This window comes from Balaenoptera ricei, chromosome 5, assembly GCF_028023285.1.
Source record: "Balaenoptera ricei isolate mBalRic1 chromosome 5, mBalRic1.hap2, whole genome shotgun sequence".
In the NCBI taxonomy this organism is placed as follows: domain Eukaryota; kingdom Metazoa; phylum Chordata; class Mammalia; order Artiodactyla; family Balaenopteridae; genus Balaenoptera; species Balaenoptera ricei.
In genome coordinates, this window is record NC_082643.1 from 2893527 (window position 1) to 2916138 (window position 22612).

Consider the following 22612-nt stretch of genomic DNA (forward strand, 5'->3'; position numbering starts at 1 on the left):
CCTGCCAGGCTGCTCTGGCTTAGAAAGCATGGGTTACATGGATTTGAAACTTAAGATAATTGGCTTTAGTGGCAAAAGCAATTTAAATTGTTATATTTTTTCTTATTAATAATATGTCACTGTTTTTTTTTAAAAATTGAAGTATAGTTGATTCACAATATTGTGTTAGTTTCAGGTGTACAGCAAAGTGATTCAGTTATACATACATATATATTTTTCTGATTCTTTTCCATTATAGGCTAAGGTATTGAATACAGTTCCCTGTGCTACACAGTAGGTCCTTGTTAGTTACCTGTTTTATACATTGCGGTGTGTATATGTTAATCCCAAACGTCTGTGAGTCTATTTCTATTTTGTAAATAAGTTCATTTGTATTTTTTTTTTTTTTAGATTCCACATATAAGTGATATCATATGATATTTGTCTCTGTCTGGCTTACTTCACTTAGTATGATAGTCTCCAGCTCCATCCATGTTGCCACAAATGGCATTATTTCATTCTTTTTTATGGCTGAGTAATATTCCATCGTGTGTACACATATCTATAGACCATATCTTCTTTATCCATTCATCTGCCGATTGCTTCCATGTCCTGGCTATTGTAAATAGTGCTGCTATGACCATTGGGGTGCACGTATCTTTTCCAGTTAGAATTTTCCTCTCTTCTGGATATATGTCCAGGAGTGGGATTGCTGGATCATATGGTAGCTCTATTTTTAATTTTTTAAGGAAACCCCATACTGTTTTCCATAGCGCATTAGCCACTATTTTAAAACACCTATTCCATGCTAGTCATTATGATACACAGGGTATTTATACACGCATAAAAGATTTAACTATCCCCCTTTTTAGGCAAGGAAATCGACATTCAGATGAACTGAGACTCAAACTCAGGCCTGGTGCCTTTTTCCCGAACCCCTTTCCCCCACTACCCTCTCCTTTAACTTCTCCCCGGTGAACTCTGGTACCTCAGGTCACTGTCTTGACTAGTCTTGAAAACTGATTCACCATCTGTAATTGATCCATTTATGTTCAGTTCATTCAGACCGACTGCATTTTAAATAGTCTGTTCCCCCAAAAGTTGACAAAAATGTAGGAAGAATTACCATTTGGTTTAAGTTTACCTATTTATGACTCAACCCCACAAAGAAAATTGCAGCATAAGATGTGAGGGTAGCTTTGCAAAGCCAAGTTTCAATGCTTTTGTTTTAAAGATCAACGAAAGGGAAGGTACTGAGAAAAAATAAGAAGTTTACAGCCTGAAAGCTGGGCTGACTCAGTAGCTATTCAGCTTCATTGTACTCTAAAAATAAATAAACTTGTCTTTAGGAGGGTGGCATTTTCCTTGCCTTTTTTCATTGAAGTTGATTCCTTAAGCTTTAGCTATTATGTGTTTACTTAGGTGCTTACAGGGATAATGTCAAAAGACAGCCCTAAGAGTGTTAACTTGGATATTTGTCATTTATGACTGTGTATTATTAATAAGAGTTGGTGAATAAATAAGGAATACCAAGATGAACAATGAATATTTACAAATCAACACAATGGGTTTGAGAAATGGTTAGAAGAGAGTGATTGATGCTTAATGTGTCAAGGGTTCGCATCCTTCAAATTTTGCCAAGGCACAAAGACCATGTGGAAACAGAAGAGTGTATTAGAACATTTTAAAACATTTCAAGTAAATTGTCTTCAAAAACAGAAACTCCTATGGACACAAAAGTAGCTTCACTGCTATTCTATCTCCATGCTCACTTAGTGTTTAAAAGAAATTCCTCCATTACCTCTTCTATTTTAATCAGAAAAATGACAAAAGTAAGCTAGAAAATAATTACTAAGGAAAATTCTACTTCTGGTGTCAGCGATCTTCTTGAAATTCTTCACTGTTTCTTGTTTGAAACACAGATGAATAGTTTCCCTCTTATCTTACTCAAAAATGGTTACTGGCAGGATTGTTTTAAAAACAACGTTAACCTTTTCTCTAACATTTATAATGTTTAGGGATTCCTCCCCCAAATTCTGTTATTTTAGTCATATTGAAAAAATTAAACTACCCCCAAGTTTATGAAAACTACATTAAATGTTTAGACATGTATATTGCTTTAAAGCTCTTTTCATTAAAATGTCTTAGTCTAATTCCATTGAGATAACTCTCTTTCATCTGTGAAGTTGTATAGATTTTTCAAATCAAGTTCTACACATGGAAGGGATACACATCTGTACCGAGGGTATAAAAGGAAGCATTGATTACCTCTCAAATTACATTAATGTAACACAACATGGTGTTTCCTATTTGGTTCTATATCTTTGCATTAATAATGCATGCAGTTATTTGCAATAAGAACTTTACCTTCTTGGGAAGGTGTATTTGGTCAGGGGCCCTTTGAGAGTGTTTCAGTTTATACCTGCTCATGTAAACGGAGGCCACCCCTGCACTTACCTGCTCTCCAGTACAGAGTGCTGAGACATTTGACAAAGGTGTCTTGCTGCTTCCTCACTAAGCAGATTTCCTTTTAGAACTCTGTCTTAATCTTTTCAGGTCATGATAACAAAACACCGTAGACTGCATGGCTTATCAACAATAGACACTTATTACTCACCATTCTGGAGGCCGTGAAGCCCAAGATCAGTTGGCAGATTGAGTTTCTGAGGAGGGCCTGCTTCCTGGTTTATAGATGGTCATCTTCTCTTATAAGGGTGCTAATCCCATTCTTGAGGGCTCCACCCTCAAGACCTAATCACCTCCCAAAGGCTCCTCCTCCTAACACTCTCGAATTGGGGGTTGGGTTTCAACATACGAATTGGGGTGAGGGTGCACAAGCATTCAGTCTGTAGCAAACAGAGCTGATTTTGAGTGTCTGACATTGAGTACAGACCCAGCTGCAGCACCTGTTTTAAAGAGGGGGGTGACGTGGGTGGAATCTACTCTCTACCTCTGAGTAGATGTCTTGGATGTTTCTGGATAAGTTCATCATAACCTACATTTCCTACCATGAGGAAGAATATCTTTTCATAGTAAATAAAATTGATATTCTTAATGAATTTATTCATGTAGTCCATTTCTTGAAAGGCATTTTTCTCTACAGAACAAAAGCTTCATAATGATTGAGGGTATTTGTATTTTATAGACAAAGTATTCAAGCACTATATTGCCTTCCTGTTTCTCCTGGCATGGTTGGAAGTGAAATTATACCATGTTAATTATGTGTTTAGAAATGACAAAATATATAACCAAAGGGGATTTGTATCCTTGTATTCATTATAATTGAATAGGTCCTAACTGAAAACAAGTCTAAGGTTTAAAAAATAAAGCTATTGATTGATTAAATTACTGCAAGATAGAGAAAAGTCATTTGGGAAAATGATTTGTGTTGTCTTCTGTGAGTTGCATCAGACCACGAAAAATCGTATCAGAAAAGATTGCCTGAAAACAAAGATGATCTAAAGATTTTATTGGAGAAATGAGTCACTGCTTTCTTTAGTGAGAGAAAAATGCTACATCTGGATAAATAAGATGCAAACAAGGCGTGCACCCTGGCTCTACACCCCTTGTATGATCAGAATAGCACTGAACTGCATTGTGCACACAACAAAGGGTCTCCTCTTCTCCCTCCCCCCCATGCTGCTCCTTCTAGGCTGGACCACACTTCCCAACCACCACGGTCTGAACCAACATCCTGCCTTCCTTTCTCAAGCCCTAACGTCTCCTCTGTCCTCACCCTGTATTTTCTGGCTAATTTTCCCCTTCCCGTTGCCCACCTAATGAGTAGACTCAGACAGATTAGTTACACCAATCTGAGACCCTTCTAAGACAGTTGCATAGGCATGATTAAAAGATGAGGCCAGGGACTTCCCTGGTGGCACAGTGGTTAAGAATCCGCCTGCCAATGCAGGGGACATGGGTTTGAGACCCGGTCCGGGAAGATCCCACATGCCGAGGAGCAACGAAGCCCGTGTGCCACAACTACTGAGCCTGTGCTCTAGGGCTTGCGAACCACAACTACTGAGCCCACGAGCCACAACTACTGAAGCCTGTGCGCCTAGAGCCCGTGCTCCACAACGAGAGAAACCACCGCAGTGAGAAGCCTGTACGCTGCAACAAAGAGTAGCCCCCGCTCGCCGCAACTAGAGAAAGCCCATGCGCAGCAACAAAGATCCAACACAGCCAAAAATAAATAATTAATTCTTTAAAAATGAGGCTAGATTGTTAAACAATTGGAAACTACTAAATAGGTTTCCAAGGGAAAGAATTGATAACTATAAGTTTTTATTACCACGTTTGAGATAATGCCTTCCCTCAGAGCCCTGAGAATTATGAAGCTCACCCAAAATAAGTGACTATAAATCTTTGATAGCATTTTTATGTATTTTGCCCCTCTTCTCAGAGTAAGGTAGTTGCCATGGAAATGACAGTGGCTAAATTCAGCTAGAAATACTTGCTGTTATATATGCCACATGGTTCTTTCTTTCCTTTGAAGCCGGAGAGGGGTATTCTGAAGAGTGACTAATATTCTAAAGACTTTGTAATGCACTCACATTAATTGCAAGGGTCATATATTGATATTTTGCTATATGTTAGACTTTATTATCCTGATTTTACAGATAAAGAAAGTGAGGTTATGAGAAGTTAAATAACTTTTCTAAGGGTTACATGGGTAGGATTCAAATTGGGGCAAGTCTGATATCAGGGTCCCCTCTGCCATGTGGCCTCCAATCATTGCGGCAAAGTGCATACCTCATTGCTCACTTCTTTCTCACTTTTCCTAAATGGCTTTCACCTTTATGATTCCATATAAATAGTCTTATTCAATATTCTAAATTTTTTAGTAAAGTTTTAAATTTTTCAGTCCTCCAAGATTCCAGTTACATTTTACACAACTTTTATTTCTCAGAAATATGACCTGTTATATAACTTGAGAAATATCTTGCTATAAAACACCCATAACTGCTGAAAAAAAAAAAACCTAATACAGAGCTGAGCTATAAGTAATATCTGCAGGAGTCAAAGCTGAGCAGTTAGGATAGGAGTTGTGAGTGGAGCAGTGCTGTGGAGGGGTGTTGGTGTGGCAGAAAAAATGTGCTGTCCCGGATCTAGGAATTTGGATTTAAATGTCCTCAGGATATGAGGCCTTAGGCTCTAGACTCATGCAAGATAGAGAGTTAGAATCAATAAATCTGCATGAGTTCAGGACCTTAAAAAGCTATGTTCTTAGTGCAAGTATGGACTATAAAAATAAAAACAAAGGCAACCTCCCAGCTAGCACATGGAGTGAACAAAGAAACTCGTCAGCTTGGACTCTAAGTGGAAAAAATTAGTCTCTCCCCTGAGACTCTGTAACCTTCTACCTGCTCTTACTCTGGTTTAGGATTTGAATTTATACCAGAGGTTGACAAACATTCTCTGTACAGGGCCAGATAGTAAATTATCAACTTGTGGGCCATACAGTCTCTGCTGCAGCTCTTCAACTCTGCCCCTGGAGAAGAAAAGCTGCTGTTGACAATATGTCAACAAATGGGCATGTGTGCATTTCAATAAAACTTTATTTACAAAAAGAGATGGTAGTTTGTTGAATGCCAATATACCAGCTGCCTGGGTCGAGTATCTGTAAGTTGAAAAATTGATGTAAAAATTGGTCCTGTCCAGTGATAGGTTCCACTGGACAGGGCCACCTAAGGCTCCTGGAAGAAACAAACATAAAGCTATTCAGAAGGGACAGCTTGTTCGCTTGGGATGTGAGGGATTCCCCTTCTGAAGGTGAACACAGGTTCCTGAATACAGTGCACACAAGGAAAGAGCTCACCAAGTTTGAGAGTCAGCAGACACAACAAGTAAAAGGATTCAGTTTCCTAAGACCATCAGCTAACACAGAACTATTAAATAGGACAAAAAATAGACATAATGTGATTAAGAGCATAAAAGAAAGACTCTAAAATAGAAAATAATAAGAGTCTATGAAAATCCAACATATAGATGGGAAAGAAATAATTAAATACAGCCTCTATAAATATGAAAAACAAAAGGAATTGAAATGAAATACCAATGGGAAAGTTAAAAGACCAGAACTGAGACTTGGTAAACTCTAAGTTAGGTCTGAGGAAATGACCCACATTCTAACGTGCAGAGATGAAGAGACAGAAAGTGGGATGAAGAGGAAAATAATAAGGCCTAACTCAAAATCACCTTAGAAAACATTTGCATCTCTTAAAAGAGAGAATCAAGAGAATGGGAGACATGTAATATTTAAAGAGATAATATCTGAAAAACTTTTAGAATTGCTAAAGACATAATCCTCAGATTCACAATTCACAGTGAGTCCTAAGCAGTATAAGTAAAAATATATTTTAGTGAAGTTTCAGAATAAAAACAAAGAGAATAGTTTAAAAGAAATCAGAGAAAAAGACAAATTACCCACAAAGAAATGATGGATAGAATGACACAGGACTTCTTAACAGTAACAATGGAAGACAAAGAAAGTGGAATAACTTCAAAGTATTAAGAGAGCATCTGTCAGAATTCTATATTTCGGAGACAACCATTTTAGGGTGAGAAAAAAATTACTGTTTTAGACGAGACTTTCATACCACTGATCATCTTACCCTACTTAGAGCTCTTGCTCCCACTTTCCTTCCATCTCCCTGATTATCCATTTCCTCTCAGTTATGATGACTCAGTCCTTTCCCATGAACATTCCCAGGAAACTTGTCCTCGGCTCTCTGCTCTTCCTGGTCATTTACTCTCAAGGCTTCAAATCTCTGTGACTTGCAGATTCATGTTTCTTTTGCTCCATATCTCACTGAAAACTCAGTCCTGGGTCCTAAGGCAACAGGAAATGTCCAGCTGCTTATGTGACTAAAAGTGTTTAAAGTAACATTCGCCAGAAAAAGACAAATACTGCATGATCTAACTGATATGTGGAATCTAAAAAACGCAACAAGAAAACAACTGACTCACAGAAAAAGAGATGAGATGTGTGGTTACCAGAGGTGGAGGGAAGAGGGAGGGGGAATTAGATGAAGGTGTCAAAAGGGACAAACTTCCTGTTATGAGATACATAAGTCCCGGGGATGTAACGTACAGCATGATCGCTGTAATTAACACTGCTGTGTGTTACATATGAAAGTTTTTAGGAGTAGATGTGAAGAGTTCCCATCACAGGGAAAGAACTTTTTTTTTTCTTTTTTCTTTTGTATCTATATGAGATGATGGATGTTAAGTAAAGTTACTGTGGGAATCACTTTACAATCTATGTAAATCAAGTCGTTATGCTGTATACCTTAAACTTATACAGTGCTGTATATCAATTACATCTCAACAAAAGTGGGAAAAAAAAGTAATTAGAAAGGAAGGTAACATCTCTCCATGCTGCCACCACTGACCAAATTAGGTATCTCTTCCAGTGTCCTGTATCTTTCAACACCATCACCAGTTTACAGATACCTAACATTAAAACTTGGGAATCACTGCCCAAGGGGAAACCTCAATTCTCATATCCAATCTGTCCCTGCAGCATATTACATTTATTCAAAATATTAATTTATTCTTATGTAACATCACTTAATTCAGGTATTTTTGTCTCTCTGTTCCTGAAGAAGTCAACAGCCCCCTCATTGACCTCTCTAATCCCAGTCTCCGCCTCTTCTGACCCAGTCTCCGCCTCTTCTGACCCAGTCTCCGCCTCTTCTGATCTAGTCTCCGCCTCTTCTGACCCAGTCTCCACCTCTTCTGACCCAGTCTCTGCCTCTTCTGATCTAGTCTCCACCTCTTCTGACCCAGTCTCCACCTCTTCTGACCCAGTCTCCGCCTCTTCTGATCCAGTCTGAAGGTGACTGCCAGGTTAAGAACACTCTCTTCTTGGTAATTGCCTCCTTTGCCTTTTCACCCTTCATAAGCCAAAGTCCAGCTTTATCACATTGGCACTGAAACGCCCCTGTATACTGGACCTGTAGTTTGAACTCACTTTATCAATCTCATAACTCCCCCTGGCGACTTCCCACATCTTATTCTGGACCATTCTGGTTTTCCTTCTTTACCTATATTTTTGTTTCACGTCTTGTGTCTCATTTCCTGAGAACCTTGTTTGGCATTATACCAAGACTGAGATGTTTGGAACTGTATGAGCCCTTGTAAGTAATATATTTATATTGTAAGAGGGGCTTTATAGGGATTCAGTGTGTGTGTGTGTTCCACATCTTTTCCTACATAGAAAGCCTGAGTAGGAACGATGGCTCTAACGGAGGACTTCAGAAAAATGGGCAGACTAAGGGAAGGGGATTTCTGGGAAAGAGGAAGGGAGCCTTGTGGTCCAGCAAAGCACATCACTAGGGGCTGAGACGGCTGTCCTGGGTTTCATGTCTGTTTCCCAACTTGTTTAAAGTTCCTTGACGACTAAACACAAAAGCAACATCCTCCATCCCTTTTGCATCTTCTTCCCCCTTCTCTATATCCAGTCCTGGTTGGATAAATGCTGGGTGGATTAGGAAACGGGCAGCGTTTCTGAGAATTTGTACCACAACTCAGTACTCTACCGCTCGAACTGCAGTGGGAGCCACCTGTGCAGGGCTACTGATGCACCACCTCTGAGCAGACCTTTCTCTTCCTTGGTTCCCTCCCACATTGGTCCCTCCCGGAGTGCACTTCCTTCCACTAAAAATTAAATCCTGGCTCTGGCCCTTTTCTCTTTCTCTTCAGATGCTTTTGAAATTAAGCAACAACAGAGGTCTTTAGGAAACGTGGATTTGTGTTTTTAACTTAACTTCTACCAAACCTTGATATACCATGCTGCATTTCATATCAGCATTTTTCATCCTCTTTAGGAGCTCGTTTGCGTCACTGTGAACATGATATGTATATTACTTTCTTCAGTTGTTTTTTATTCCCTACGAGGCAAACACCCAAAATGCTTAATACAAAGTGGAACATTCTTGAGTAACGATTTCAATTTTGTCTCCATCTTGTTATTTTCTGACGTTACCAAGAGTGGTTTCCACCCGTCTCTCGTCTCTCTCAATCTACTGGAAGCCTTGGGAAGCACGATAGCAGAGACTGGGTGTTTAAAGCCACAGGGAACAAAGCATGTCATATTTTAAGCTCCATTACTCTAAAGAGAGGCAGTGGCTGCAGCCTCTTGCAAAACTCCAGCAAAGAGGTGGTACTTTTTTTCGGTAACAACAATTAATCATGACAGAAGGACTCAGATGGGGGAAAAGGACAGATGGTTCTTGTTACAACCTGCCTCAAACCTGAATTACCATGCCCAACCATAAACAGAACATTTGTACCAAAACTGTGAGAGAGGAAGAAAATCAGAGGTAAAAATCTACAGTGTGTTGCGCTATCGAACGGTTTAAAACCACAATGTAATGATGACTACACTTATAATACAGTGAATATAGAGGAGTCAGGAAAACTTTGGGCATAATGAACATCAATAGTCATCAAGTATTTAACTGATTCTAAAATAATATAGACACTGGCAAATGATAAAATGTAAATATGTCTTAAGTTATTTTTTTGAGATTCACTCTAATAGCCCCATCATATTGTCTGGTACAGTCTTGACAATTCCACCCTAAACTTATGTTTAAAAAAGCTTTAATAGTTCACTAAGCTTTGATCTATATGGAATAAACTTCTCTGAATGGGGATTAAGTTTTAATGCCTGGACATTATTAATATCAACCAAATGATAGATGTGTGAGCATTTTGCTAACTTTGTAGACATTTCTTAGCTTCTTCATACGTAAGTCTGGTTAGATTGTCCTCCGTATGGCTGTATGTAATGTTGTACAGTGCATAGGGAAGGATGCGCCATCATTTAAACGTGTCCACACCCATGTCATCAGGGTTTCCAGTATCCTGAGAGATAAGGGCGATCCTTCTGTGTGTCAGAGAGTCCACGTTTATGTGGCCATGGCTCCTTTTTATGGATGTTTCAGAAGGGAGAGTTGCCAAGTGAGGACTCATCTCTGAACCACCCTGAATGATGAGCCACAACCATTCACCGTGGACCGAGGCCAGGCCTCCGTGGTCAGCACTGGTCATGAGTACGCCTGGCAGGAAAGAACCACCAGAACAGACTTCATCTGTTGCCCTGTGGATCGGTTCCAGGGAACGTTTTTGTCTCTGGATGAACAAAGCATGGCCTGATAGGCTGAGAATGTAATAATTGGTATAATTAGCCAATAATTTTGCAGGGAAAAAGCTATTAGTGACTACTAGCTAACTCATTTGCATGCTAATGTTTTGAGGGGAAAAAAAGAAAAGCTTTTGAGGCTTCCTTTTTTTTTGTTTAGCGTTATGTCCGAGTTATTTCTGACTTCGGTTGTTGTTGGAATACTGTAAAGGAGGTAATTGTGCTAGGCTGTGTCATCAGAGAATCTTGTGAGGTGGCTGGTAGGACCTTTCTGTGGTTTCTGGCACCTCAGTTCAAGTGGTCCAGGGTGACCTTCCCCTTGAGGCTCTGCGGAGGACAGAGGGCGGGGCGGAGGGGTAGCCTGGGATTTATAGATGCTATGATGTGCCCACCCCTCACGATCAACAAGCAACGCAGCTATTTCCATAAACTCAACCAAACATAGGGCAGCAATGACACGCTTATTGTAAAAGAAAATGAAGCAAGTCCCTGGTGTGGGCCTTTCCCAAGCCCTGAAAACAAACTTTGAACATCCCTAAAATGTCAGTCACTACCCCTTCCTGTTAACATTGGCTGCCTGAGAATTCTTTCTTCTTTTGTCATCATGAGGGAAAGAATTCTTTTTTTTTTTAAATGTGGTCACACCACGTGGCATGCAGGAGCTTAGTTCCCCGACCAGGGATCAAACCCGGGCCCCTGTAGTGAAAGCATCAAGTCCTAACCACTGGACCGACAGGCAATTCCCAAGACTTCTTCTTCTTTGTTGGCCCAGTAGGAGAGGAGACTGGAGGAAACTACTTTGGGGGGGTTATGGGGTTGGCAGCTTGGGAGATATTCCAGCATCCTCGTAGCAGGTTGGAATGTCGCTATTTAGCCCTCAGCAACAGCAGGGAAGTAGTGTTCTTTGGTGCAGCTACATGGGGGTTAGTGGTTTCACAAGGCCTGCTAGAGACCTAACCACCATATTTAAAGGTGGTTCCCTAGGAATATTTTCTTGTAAATTCCAAGTGAATTCACAAGTATCCATTTCAAGAGTAAAAACAGCAGATGGTAGACTGAGGACAACTTGGATTTGGATGTCTCCCTTGCCCATCCTCTCCTTGGGGAATATTTTCCCAATGTTCCCCAACCCTCCTTTGTAGTTATTTCTTGATCTTGTCTTTTCTGTTATGGTGTTTTAATGATGCTCATTGTTAATCTTATAAACTCCGTGTCCCAAGTTCTCCAGAGAACCACTTCATCAGTAATGATATAAATGCTCTAAAACTACACTTAGGATTTTAGTGGAAAGTGGTCCTTTGATAATTGCAATGAAAAACGGTGAGTTGTGTTGGCTTACTACTTCTAAATGGAGGAAAATAAACTGTTATTAATAGCTACACACCATTTCCTATCTTTTCAAGGGCTCTGTTAGTTAGCCTCACAAGGGTGCTGCCAGGGAAATACTATTAACACAGAGCAAAGGGGGCGGCGGGTGGGACGCGCTTGTGATGGAGCGAATGCCCCTTTTGTCTCTTGTGCTGCCTCTGTACTTTTCTGGAAGCCACACAATGTCACACCTGCAGAGGGACGGTACTATGTTTAGGAAAAATAAATTTTCTTCTATTATTCTACTTAACATTCGTTCAGGCTCTCTCAACCAAAAAATTAAATATGTGAAGTTCCACAGTGAGCATTAAAACCAAAACATCACTATTAGTCATTGATACCTAACCACGCTTGCTAATTTAAAAATGAGAAGAAAGGAAAGCTCTCCCCTCTTTGCACACCCCATTGCCATACCCTGTCTCCCAATCCAATCATTTTCCCCTCTGGGAAATAATCTGGACTAAGAACTTGTCCAAAACACGTCCTAGGGCATATTGAATTTCAATAGAGGCTTTTCTGATGATGAAAAGTTCCATCGATTTTGACACATATATGGATGGATCGGGACTTTTCTAGTGCATTTCTTGCCAGCATCACTGAATTCTTCAAAACAACTGGATTCAAATATTAGAAACATATCAGTTTGCCAAGCTTTGCCATTGTTTTAATCAGTACTTTAAAAAAAAATTGCATGTAATAGGAACTCCAACTAGTTCAAGCAAAATGAAAATACAATATGTTAGTTCACGGAACGATGAAGGCAATTGTAGAGAGCGCTGCAGCGACCAGGGGCTCAGGCTTTGGAAGTGGACACAGTGACCCCAGGAGCCTCTGTGGAGAGTCATCTGTCTCTCATCCCTAGTTGTCTTTGCCGCGCCCCATCCTACAGCAGGCTCTACCTGAGGCTAGCGAAGATGGCCACAGAGAGCCCCGAGGTTACAGTCATCAGTTCTTGGTTCAAGAAGAGGGAAACCATGACCCTTAATGTGGGAAGTTCTGGTTGAAGAATCCCTATGGTCTGGCTTAGGGGCAGGGTATTCATACAGCTGGCACCGTGGTCCTGGGGTGGTGGGTGCAGTGAGATAGTGTGGAAAAGGCATATATTTTATGATGCCAACAGAAAGAGGACGTTGACCTGAAGAAGGAGGATACTCAAGCTGGGAGGCAGGTGACAAGATTAACTGCACAGTCCATTCCGTCATTTCTATTAAGGATCTGCATCAATCGGAGAGTCAGGCGAGTAACACGAGACGCTCATAGCGGGTGATTTGAAGAGACCTTAATAAGGCACTATTTACAGAGGTGTGAGGCAGATGCAGGGAAACACAGTAGTGCAGTTCCTAGGGGCGGTAAGAGCAAAGGCCTCAGCAGTCCTCAGCCTGGTCGAGGCATGGGGCCCCGCGGCCTCGCAAAGTGATCACACCGGCGAGGGGTACGGTACGGGGGGCAGATACTTCACACTCCTGCTGTCCCCTCCCTCCCACCTCCTGCTGGTACACCCTACTGGCTGAACCTATTGAGAAGCCAGTGGCCAACGGGTCCACTGACGTTTTCCTTACAGGTCAGCCTACTGCGCAGAGACCAGAGTGGAAAAGGTGATGATCTGGAGGGACCGACAGAAAGTTTTCAACAGCCTTACATACATACACACACACACACACTTTGGTAAAAATTTTTATTTTATATGGGAGTAGAGTTGATTTACAATATTGTGTTAGTTTCAGGTGTACAGCATGGTGATTCACTTATACATATATATGTATCCGCTCTTTTTTGGATTCTTTTCCCACATAGGTTATTACAGAATATTGAGTAGAGTTCCCTGTGCTCTACAGCAGGTCCTTGTTGATTACATACACACACAGTTAATATAATAGAAACAACCATGCGATTGAATATCCAGTAAATATTATTCTACATAACATACTATGTATATTGCCTAGAAGAAATTCAAAGGGACAGTGCGGCACAATGAAAGCTTTTGGAGGCAGGATAACTTGGATGTGAATCCCATGCTCTAATCTCAGTCACTCCCCTGTGCACATGCTTACCATGAGTAGGTCAAAGCAATTATATTTGCAGACTGGATGAATCACAGACCAATATTCTGCAACTTCCACTATATGTAAAACACGAACATTTGAATGAGTAGATCCAATTAAAATAGTGACATCATGACTATCAGCGGAATATAATTTAACTCATTTTTTTTTAAAGTTCTGAAAGCTCTTTGGTATTTTGTAGTGAGTGCTTTGGGTTTGCAGTTATGAACATTCATGAGCACTGGATAATGTTAAAGATCTGCTTAACTGTTGATAGCAGGAAAAAATCTCTGGTGAGTGGGACTAATTTTTTTTTTCCTGTAGTCAAGGAATTTCTGTCACTAACTAGGCCTTTAAGCCAACAGTTGGCTTCTAGTTTCTTTAATGGCAGCACATGACGATGATGGTGATGTTAACATCTGTGGGACACTATGTACTATGTGCTTCACACATATTAAGTCTAGAACTATGACTTAGGTACTATTGCCCCCATTTTACAGGTGAACAACCTGCAGCTCAGAGAGGATTATTAAAACAAGGTCACACTTCTAATAAGTGTTTAAGCCCATTTTCAAATTCCGGTCTGTCTGCTTCCTAACTTTGTCCTGATGCTTATAGAATATTGACTCCCAATAGATTGCTCTTCTGACCTACTGTTTTAATTCTGGATGAATATGCTTATGTTATTATTATACAGCTTACAGCAAGCTGTAATTGATTTCACAGTTATTTTGGATTATTTTTGTAATTGTTCTTATTTCTATTAGTTGAAATACGCATGTAATGTGTCATTGCTAGAATATTAATGGAACAACCATTATATTAAGAAAAAAGTTCCCTTTAAAATAAACAGTATTGACCTTCCCTGGTGACACAGTGGTTAAGAATCCGCTTGCCAATTCAGGGGACACGGGTTTGAGCCCTGGTCCGGAAAGATCCCACATGTCACGGAGCAACTAAGCTCAGCACCACAACTACTGAGCCTGTGCTCCAGAGCCCGCGAGCCACAACTACTGAAGCCCGCGTGCCTAGAGCCCGTGCTCCGCAACAAGAGAAGCCACAGCAATGAGAAGCGCGTGCGCCGCAACGAAGAGTAGCCCCCGCTCGCCGCAACTAGAGAAAGCCCACGCGCAGCAATGAAGACCCAACACAGCCAAATAAATAAATTAAATACATAAATAAATAAATTTTAAAAATAAAAATAAAATAAACATTATTTTCATCCACAAATTGAATACACTTCACTATTTAAAACAAAAAAATTGGGGTGAAATCCAGATGTTCTTTTTTTTTAAAAGATAACATATAAACGATAATAAATAAACAGTTTTCCTTTAATGAGTTTTTCTCTTAGGAGAGTGTTTCTAGGGGGATTCTTTTTTGTTTTTTAACCCGAACTTTGAGGTTTGTAATAGTTTTTATAAATTATTCTCATTACTTAATAAGCTTATATTCTATTTTAAGTGGCTATATTAGGAATGTATAATTGAACTTTTATTTTACAGTTTTAAAATTTATCAAAAAAATAATTTCCTTCATTAAAACTGACCTCATTAAACTCAAAAGACCCAAGTTCACTGCATGACTCATTTAGGACTTTATATTCAACCATGATGTGAAGAGATCTTCAATTACCTAGACAAAACCTCTTAAGTAACAGAGTGGTGGTTATTAACATCTGGGAGAAAGAAAAAAAAAAAAAACCCAGAGGCTCCAATTTAATGGAACAAAGCACCATCCTCTCAAATGCACGACTGAAACCGAGATATGCAAATGGTCTATTGTGGTGGCAAGCCGGTGGCACTTTCGTTTTCTTGTTCATTTTACAGAGGGGATGTGATCTGGAGTCTCAAGTCCACAGGTAAATGACAAGGCGCAAAAGTATGTGAACGAAAGCAGAAGCCTGGTGAGATGGACCTTTCCAAGTTAGATCTAACCTTTGTTTTTAATTTTTGCTTCAAAAAATTAGAGAAAAAAAAAAAAAACTAGAATGAACAGCATATGAATCACTTCTGTTAAATGAAGTCTTCAGTGTCTTACGTGTTTTATTTCATGATTCCTGTGCAGGAATCGTGAGGACCAGAGGATGCCCTGAAATCCCAGAACGGTGTCTGGCCTGGAGTGGGTCCCCAGTACATATTCTTTAGACAAATGAACTCCTGAGCAATCAGCCAGTGTCCGGAATAGAAAACGATGATCCTGGACCTACATGAACTTTGTGATTTTCAGGGTGATGGGGCGGGGCGTTCACCCTGGCCCTCCAATAGCCCCGCCCCAAATGCAAATAGTGTCCCAGTGGAGAAACTTTGGGGGATTCAGGGCTCTTCCCCTACTAAATGCCAATACCTGCAGTGAAGGTACTTAAGCTGGTCAGCACTTTATCTTAGGCTGAATGAATTTTCGAGAACCTTTCCAAGCCTGGCAATTTTTAGCAGAGGATGGATGGGGATGAGGTGAAGAAAGCGTGAGGGATCCATGGGTAGGACACCACGGGAGAGGCTGGCAGTAAAAAGACAAACCCTTCACTTTCCCTGCGGGGACAGAGCCGGTCACAACACAACTCAAACAGGACCTTGTTACTAGATCAATATTTACAATTGATAAACCAATTTGTCATCTAAAAGCCAAATGGATGCATTAAACATTGATTTTTCGTCAAGAAGACTTGGGATTTTTGTGGTTGCCCTTTGGTTGGTAAATTGGTTGGTTTTACCAGCCAGGGCTCTACCGTACATTTAAAGAACAAATTTGGGAATACTGAATTTCATTTTAGGCTCTGCTCTAATTTGATGTTCTATATAAGGAAGTGCCTGAAAATTGCCCCTGTTTCTATTTCTATGTCTCTATCTATCTATCCCTTTTTAAAAATTGGGAGATCATTGTAAATTTAGGTTTGGAGCCTACTTTTTTATTCTCGCTAAATACAATGTGAGCATATACTCATGTTAATAAACAACCTTGAAAATTTGATTTTAATAGCTGCATAGTATTCTATTGTATTGCTTTGGCATAATTTATTTAATAAGCCCTTTATTGCTGAATACTTAGATTGTTATCACTCTTTTTTTTTTTGGCCATGCTGCACTACTTGTGGCATCTTAGTTCCCAGACCAGGCATTGAACCTGGGCACTCCACCTCCCCTTCCCCCACAGTGAGAGCCCGAGTCCTAACCACTGGACCACCAGGGAATTCCCTGTTATCACTTTTTTATTACTATTGTAAACAGTGCTGCAAATAACTCTTGATTATTTCTTTTTTTTTGAATTTTTGAATTTTATTTTATTTATTGTTTTATACAGCAGGTCCTTATTAGTCATCCATTTTATACACATCAGTGTATACATGTCAATCCCAATCGCCGAATTCATCATGATTACTTCCTAATAATCAATTTGGAAATGAAATGATGAGTCAAGAAGAGCCTGACATTCTAAGTGTATAGCATGCTAGAATCTTGATTTTCCCATCTCCTCCCGTCCTGTCCCCATTGAGACACGACACAGACAAGTAATGCACCTGGCTTACACGAGCACACTTGAAAAATTGTTCTTCTACTCTAATTGAGGAGAAAAAACCCTAAAGAAAAAAATCGAGTAGAAGGAAGGAGAATGTAAATCTGACAATTCACCTTTCCTCTGTGTGTGTGTGTGTGTGTGTGTGTGTGTGTGTTGTTTTGTATTTGGACCTTATGGGGGGAGGGATGACCAAATACGAGTTCAGAAAAGATGAAGGGTCTCAAGACCGGGAGTGGGAAGTTAAGAACGGTATTTGAAAAAAATAATATATATATAAAGTATCAGGGAGGGTGTGCATAGGTTTTATGCAAATACTACACCCTTTTATATAAGGAACTTGAGCATCCTTGGATTCTAGTATCTGCAGCAAGACAGGGCAAATTTGGAAGGACGAACTAGATATGCTGTTGGTTGAAAATTTTTACAATTATTTTTAAGCTCTATGTGCTTTCTCCTCTTTGAATTATCTGTGCAATTACTTTCCAATTTATTTTATTTAATAATACATTTATATAATTCATGTATATTAATAAATAAAACAATTAACAGGTTAAAAAAAAAGAATGGTATTTGGTGAAGTGCTGAAATATCATCTTCAAATAAAATACATACAATTTTAGTAAAAAAAATTTCAACTACATTTTCATAAATGAAATTAATCTGCTCGTAAGGAAAACTAGGTTTCAGGAACAATTCTGGCTGTGAATTGGCAGGTAAATAACTGATGCAGTTTCACAGTTGAAGCGCTTACCAGCTATGAAATGAAACTTGTGCATCTCCGTGACCCCACCCACTTCCCGAAAGCATCATCAGAGCTGAATTTCTTGGCTCCTGGTATTTTAAGTTATATTCATATTTCTATTTAAATGTAGTCTTTTGATGCTTTTTAATCATCTGGGAGATGGATTCAAAATGGTACAATTTTCTCCTTTAAATTGCGTGCTTAACTCCTGTCAATGTTAATACATATTGTGTGTGCACATCAAAGTAAAACTATGAATAGACCATGCCTTGGGAGACGAAATGCTACAGATTTCACAGATACTGTCAGAAATTGCCTTCTTTCTTTCATATTTCATTAATTCAGTGGAGACCCTCATGTATGCTAAGTATAAATGATGGTGTCATTTTTTTGAGGTAAAAATGCGATGTTCCCAGAGAAATCATCTTTTCTGAAGATTCATTAGACTTTGTTTAAAAGCATAGCTTTGAGAAGCAGTCATATTTTGAAAACATGTCAGTTTCCCATACTCATCATTCTTTTCAATTCTGGAAAAACGAATACTAGGACAAGTTGATTTTAATTAATATTCTCATCAATCTCTCCAGAGTGCACTGTAATTTCCATTACTTTTAAAGTGCTTCTGGAACCACAGGGGACAACATTCCCCAGTTTAACTACACAGTTACATACAAGTAAGTGCAGTAAATGTTACTATGGTATTTTGATTTTTTAAAATTTTTTATTTTTTTGGCCACACCATGTGGGATCTTACTTCCCTGACCAGGGATCGAACTTGCACCCCCTGCAGTGGAAGGGCAGAATCTTAACCACTGGACCGCCAGGGAAATCTGGTATTTTGATTTAAGGAACTTGTTGAAGTTACTCAAAGCTGCTTGGTCAAAAAACTAAGGATTAGGTCCTGTCAATATGCTGTGTTTTATGAACTAGCTAGCTATCTACAAATTTAAGAAAACAAGTGAGGATGAATTATCTTTTGGTGTGGAATGAAGAGGTATGCTTAGAGGAGAGGTTCGATTACAAAAGTTTGTGCACTTTTTTTTTTTTTAGAAGGTTATCTCCCTTTTTAATTTATTTTTAATTAATTAATTTATTTTTGGCTGCATTGGGTCTTCGTTGCTGTGTGCGGGCTTTCTCTAGTTGTGGCGAGCGGGGGCTACTCTTTGTTGCGGTGCATGGGCTTCTCAGTGTGGTGGCTTCTCCCGTCGCAGAGCATGGGCTCTAGGAGCACAGGCTCAGTAGTTGCGGCACGCGAGCTCAGTAGTTGTGGCTTGCGGGCTCTAGAGCACAGGCTCAGCAGTTGTGGCACACAGGCTTAGTTGCTCCGCGGCATGTGGGATCTTCCCGGACCAGGGCTCGAACCCGTGTCCCCTGCACTGGCAGGCAGATTCTTAACCACTGCATCACCAGGGAAGCCCTGTGCACTATTTCTATAGGGGGTGGAGCAATCTTATAGTTTGGATATATGCAGGGCAAAGCTATCAAATGGATTTTGTGTTACAAAACTTCCTCATAGAAACCAGAACAATGCTTGACACCTGAGGTTAAACAGGGTTGAACTCACCCTGCATCTACCTTAAGACAACCCACCACTCATCCTGTTGTATAAGAAATTATATTTAGTTTTTTTAAAAGCATATATTTGAACTTAGACACTTTTTTGGCTGATATCACCTTCCCATTGTGGTCACCACACATCATTGTTCCTGGTTAGGTCAGGTGCCCCCAGATCATGCTGGGCTGTCTTTTCACAGACCCCGGTCACAGACCCTTAGAAATCCTAAACACCAGGAATGGATAAACAAGATGTGGTATATATACACAATGGAATATTACTCAGCCATAAAAAAGAATGAAATAATGCCATTTGCAGCAACATGGATGGACCTAGAGATTATCATAGTAAATGAAGTAAGCCAGACAGAGAAAGACAAATATCATATGATATCACTTACATGCAGAATCTAAAAAGATGACACAAATGAACTTATTTACAAAACAGAAATAGACTCACAGACATAGAAAACAAACTTATGATTACCAAAGGGGAAAGGTCGGGGGGAGGGATAAATTAGGAGTTTGGGATTAACAGATACACACTACTATATATAAAATAGATAATCTTGTACAGCACAGGGGACTATATTCAATATCTTGTAATAACCCATAAGGGAAAAATCTGAAAAAGAATAGACATATGCACATGTATAACTGAATCACTTTGCTGTACACTTGAAACTAACACAATGTTGTAAATCAACTATACCCCAATAGCAAATAAAAATTAAATTTAAAAAAAAAGGAATCCTAAACACTGAAAAAAACCCAGTGCCTCATCCCCATATGTGATTCTAAACAACAGTAACAATAAAAAAAAACCACTAATTTATAGGATAGAGTCCAACAAATTCTGATTTTCCTTCTGACACTTCTTCCTTTTTTCTTTCTCCTCTCCTGTCTTCCTCCCTCCCTTCCTTTATTTTCCACTTTCTTTCTCTTGAATTCTTCCAAAATATATTTTTTAAAATGTCCCTGCTATGCTGGTGCCCTAAATATGTACTTGTTTAGTCTGTCTATTCCATTACTCAACACTCCCTACTAATGGACACACCTCTAAATGTCCTCAGTTTGCTGGAGCCCCTACAAACCATCTCTAGTGTAAATACCAGTAATATGTCTAAACGTCTCTGCTCACTCACATCATGAAGATGAGTCCACTGCTGCTCCTTTAGTCTCCCTTCAAAAGGAAAAGAAACCAAATGAAATGCATGGCCCTGGTTGGAATCATTGGCAACAATAAAAAGGTATTTTAGGGGCAATCGAAAGACTTTGAATATAGACCAAATTTTAGATATAATCAAATTAAATTTCTTAGGAATTATACTGGTATTGTGATTGCATAGGAAATGTGCTCATCAATAGGAAGTGTATGCTGAAATATTTAGGGGTTTACTGTCATGATGTTTGTAACTTGCAAATTGTTCAGCAAAAAAAAAAAATGTGTGTGTTATGTGTGTGTATATATATATATATATAGAGAGAGAGAGAGAGAGAGAGAGGAAGAGAAAGACAAAGACAGATATATAGAGAGAAAATTCAAAATGTGACAAAAATGTGGTAAAATATGTACTGTTTTTTCAACTTTTCCGTACGGGAGAAACCACATAATCACTAAAACTAGAATGCCAAGAATCAAAAGAAACACAGTTGATATTATATGGAGCTAGTATTTGGGGTTTTTCCATAGTCTGTAAGATAGCTGGAGGACTATAGATAGCTTTGATTCATTAGATTCATCAAAGAAATCTAAGCTTTAAAGATCATTTCAGTCATCTTAAGTCATTTAGAGAAACGGATTTAGGCACACACACACATAAAGACCTGAGTTCAGTCAGCCCTGGAAGTCACTGGCCAAATGCCCATTGCTTTCTGAGGAAGTCCAGCCCTTTAAAAGCCAGCTAACTGGTTTCTTTTGATGAATTTCTTCTACAACATCAGATTTCTAGGAGCTCAGAAACTGCTAGGAATCAATAAAGCAATATTTCTTATTCTCTCCCAATCAATAAAATATAGTTTCTTCCTTTATTCATCCAATTATTAAAAATTTAGTGACGGCCTGCTCTGAGCCAGCGCCAGTGTTGTGCTCAGAACACACACAAAATACATGGACTGTGTCCTCAAGGAGTTCAGGGTCACCTGGAGAGGCAGTCGTATAACACATGATTATAGAATAATGTAAGAAGTATCGTAAGTATGGTACATACAAGCTGCTTTGGGAGCACAAAGTGAGAAGTCCTAACACTACCTGCTGTGTGTGGGGAGGAGCGGTGAGGAATCAGGGGATAATGATACAATAATCAACAATGATGGTAACAGCAACAAGAACAATAATAGTGGTCCTAGACCAGGAGAGTCCTAACTATAACAGCTATACTTAAGCAGGGGTAAAGGAGGGTGGGCTTGGCAGAAGTCAAACAAATTACCAGTAGGAAAGGTGCCTGGACATAGCGATACAAATCTCGGAGAAAATACTTTAACAGATCTGCCCGGCTGAAACATTTTGCCAGTGGCCATAAACTCCCTTCCCAGGTGCTTCGCCCCTGTTATCTAGCTAATATTGTCTCCATTTAAATAGGCCCTGAAGCTCATGGGAGGCATGTGAGTTGCCTCTGGGCAAGCAGCTGGTATGTAGCGAGACAGAATCTAGGTTAGGACGCATGCGTCTTGGACACTTGTTCCATCTTGCTATGTAACATCACCTGCCCGCAGACCTGTGCTTAGGAAGGACTTGAAGAGGAGTAAGAATTTTGCGGGTGAACCTTGAAGGGAAGAGACTTCTGGGCAAGAGGTGAATACACAAGGCATTGAGGAATTAAGAGAGTTTGGCAAATCCTTGTAGACCCTATTGTTAGGAACGATTGGAATAGAAGTTATGTGGGTGGAAAGTGGTGGAGCAGAAAACTTGACAGGGCTCTGGAGTAAGAAACAAGGGGCTTATATCTTATGGAGTAAGTGTTAGAAAGCCACTGAAGGAAGGGCTTTCAGCTTTGGGATTATACGATCGATTTGCCTTCTTCAAAGATCCTTCTGTGCGAAGGCCCAGGCAGTTTCTAACAGGAGGGGAGCCAGCCAGGGGGAAGGGCCAGGCACTGGCCAGGTACCCACTGAAAGATGGGGCCTGCACTTTGGAGGCAGCGGCAGGGTAAAGAGGTCCTACCCTTGCCTGCCTGCTCTATACAACTTATGGTCCTTCTTTCAACATGACTAATTGTAATGTCTTTTCATCATTCTCATAAATAGCATCACGGCAACATG

General features: G+C 39.8%; 1 protein-coding gene across 1 annotated transcript in view; it reads right to left on the reverse strand.

The window, feature by feature from the left end:
- SPMIP2 (sperm microtubule inner protein 2) overlaps positions 1-20516 on the reverse strand; it is a 139660-nt gene extending 119144 nt beyond the window's left edge. The window contains exon 1 of the mRNA XM_059924322.1: positions 20497-20516. Within this exon, the coding sequence (XP_059780305.1) occupies positions 20497-20501 (5 nt within the window). The 5' untranslated portion in view covers positions 20502-20516. The remainder of the gene's footprint in view (positions 1-20496) is intronic.
- Positions 20517-22612: the final 2096 nt, after the last annotated feature.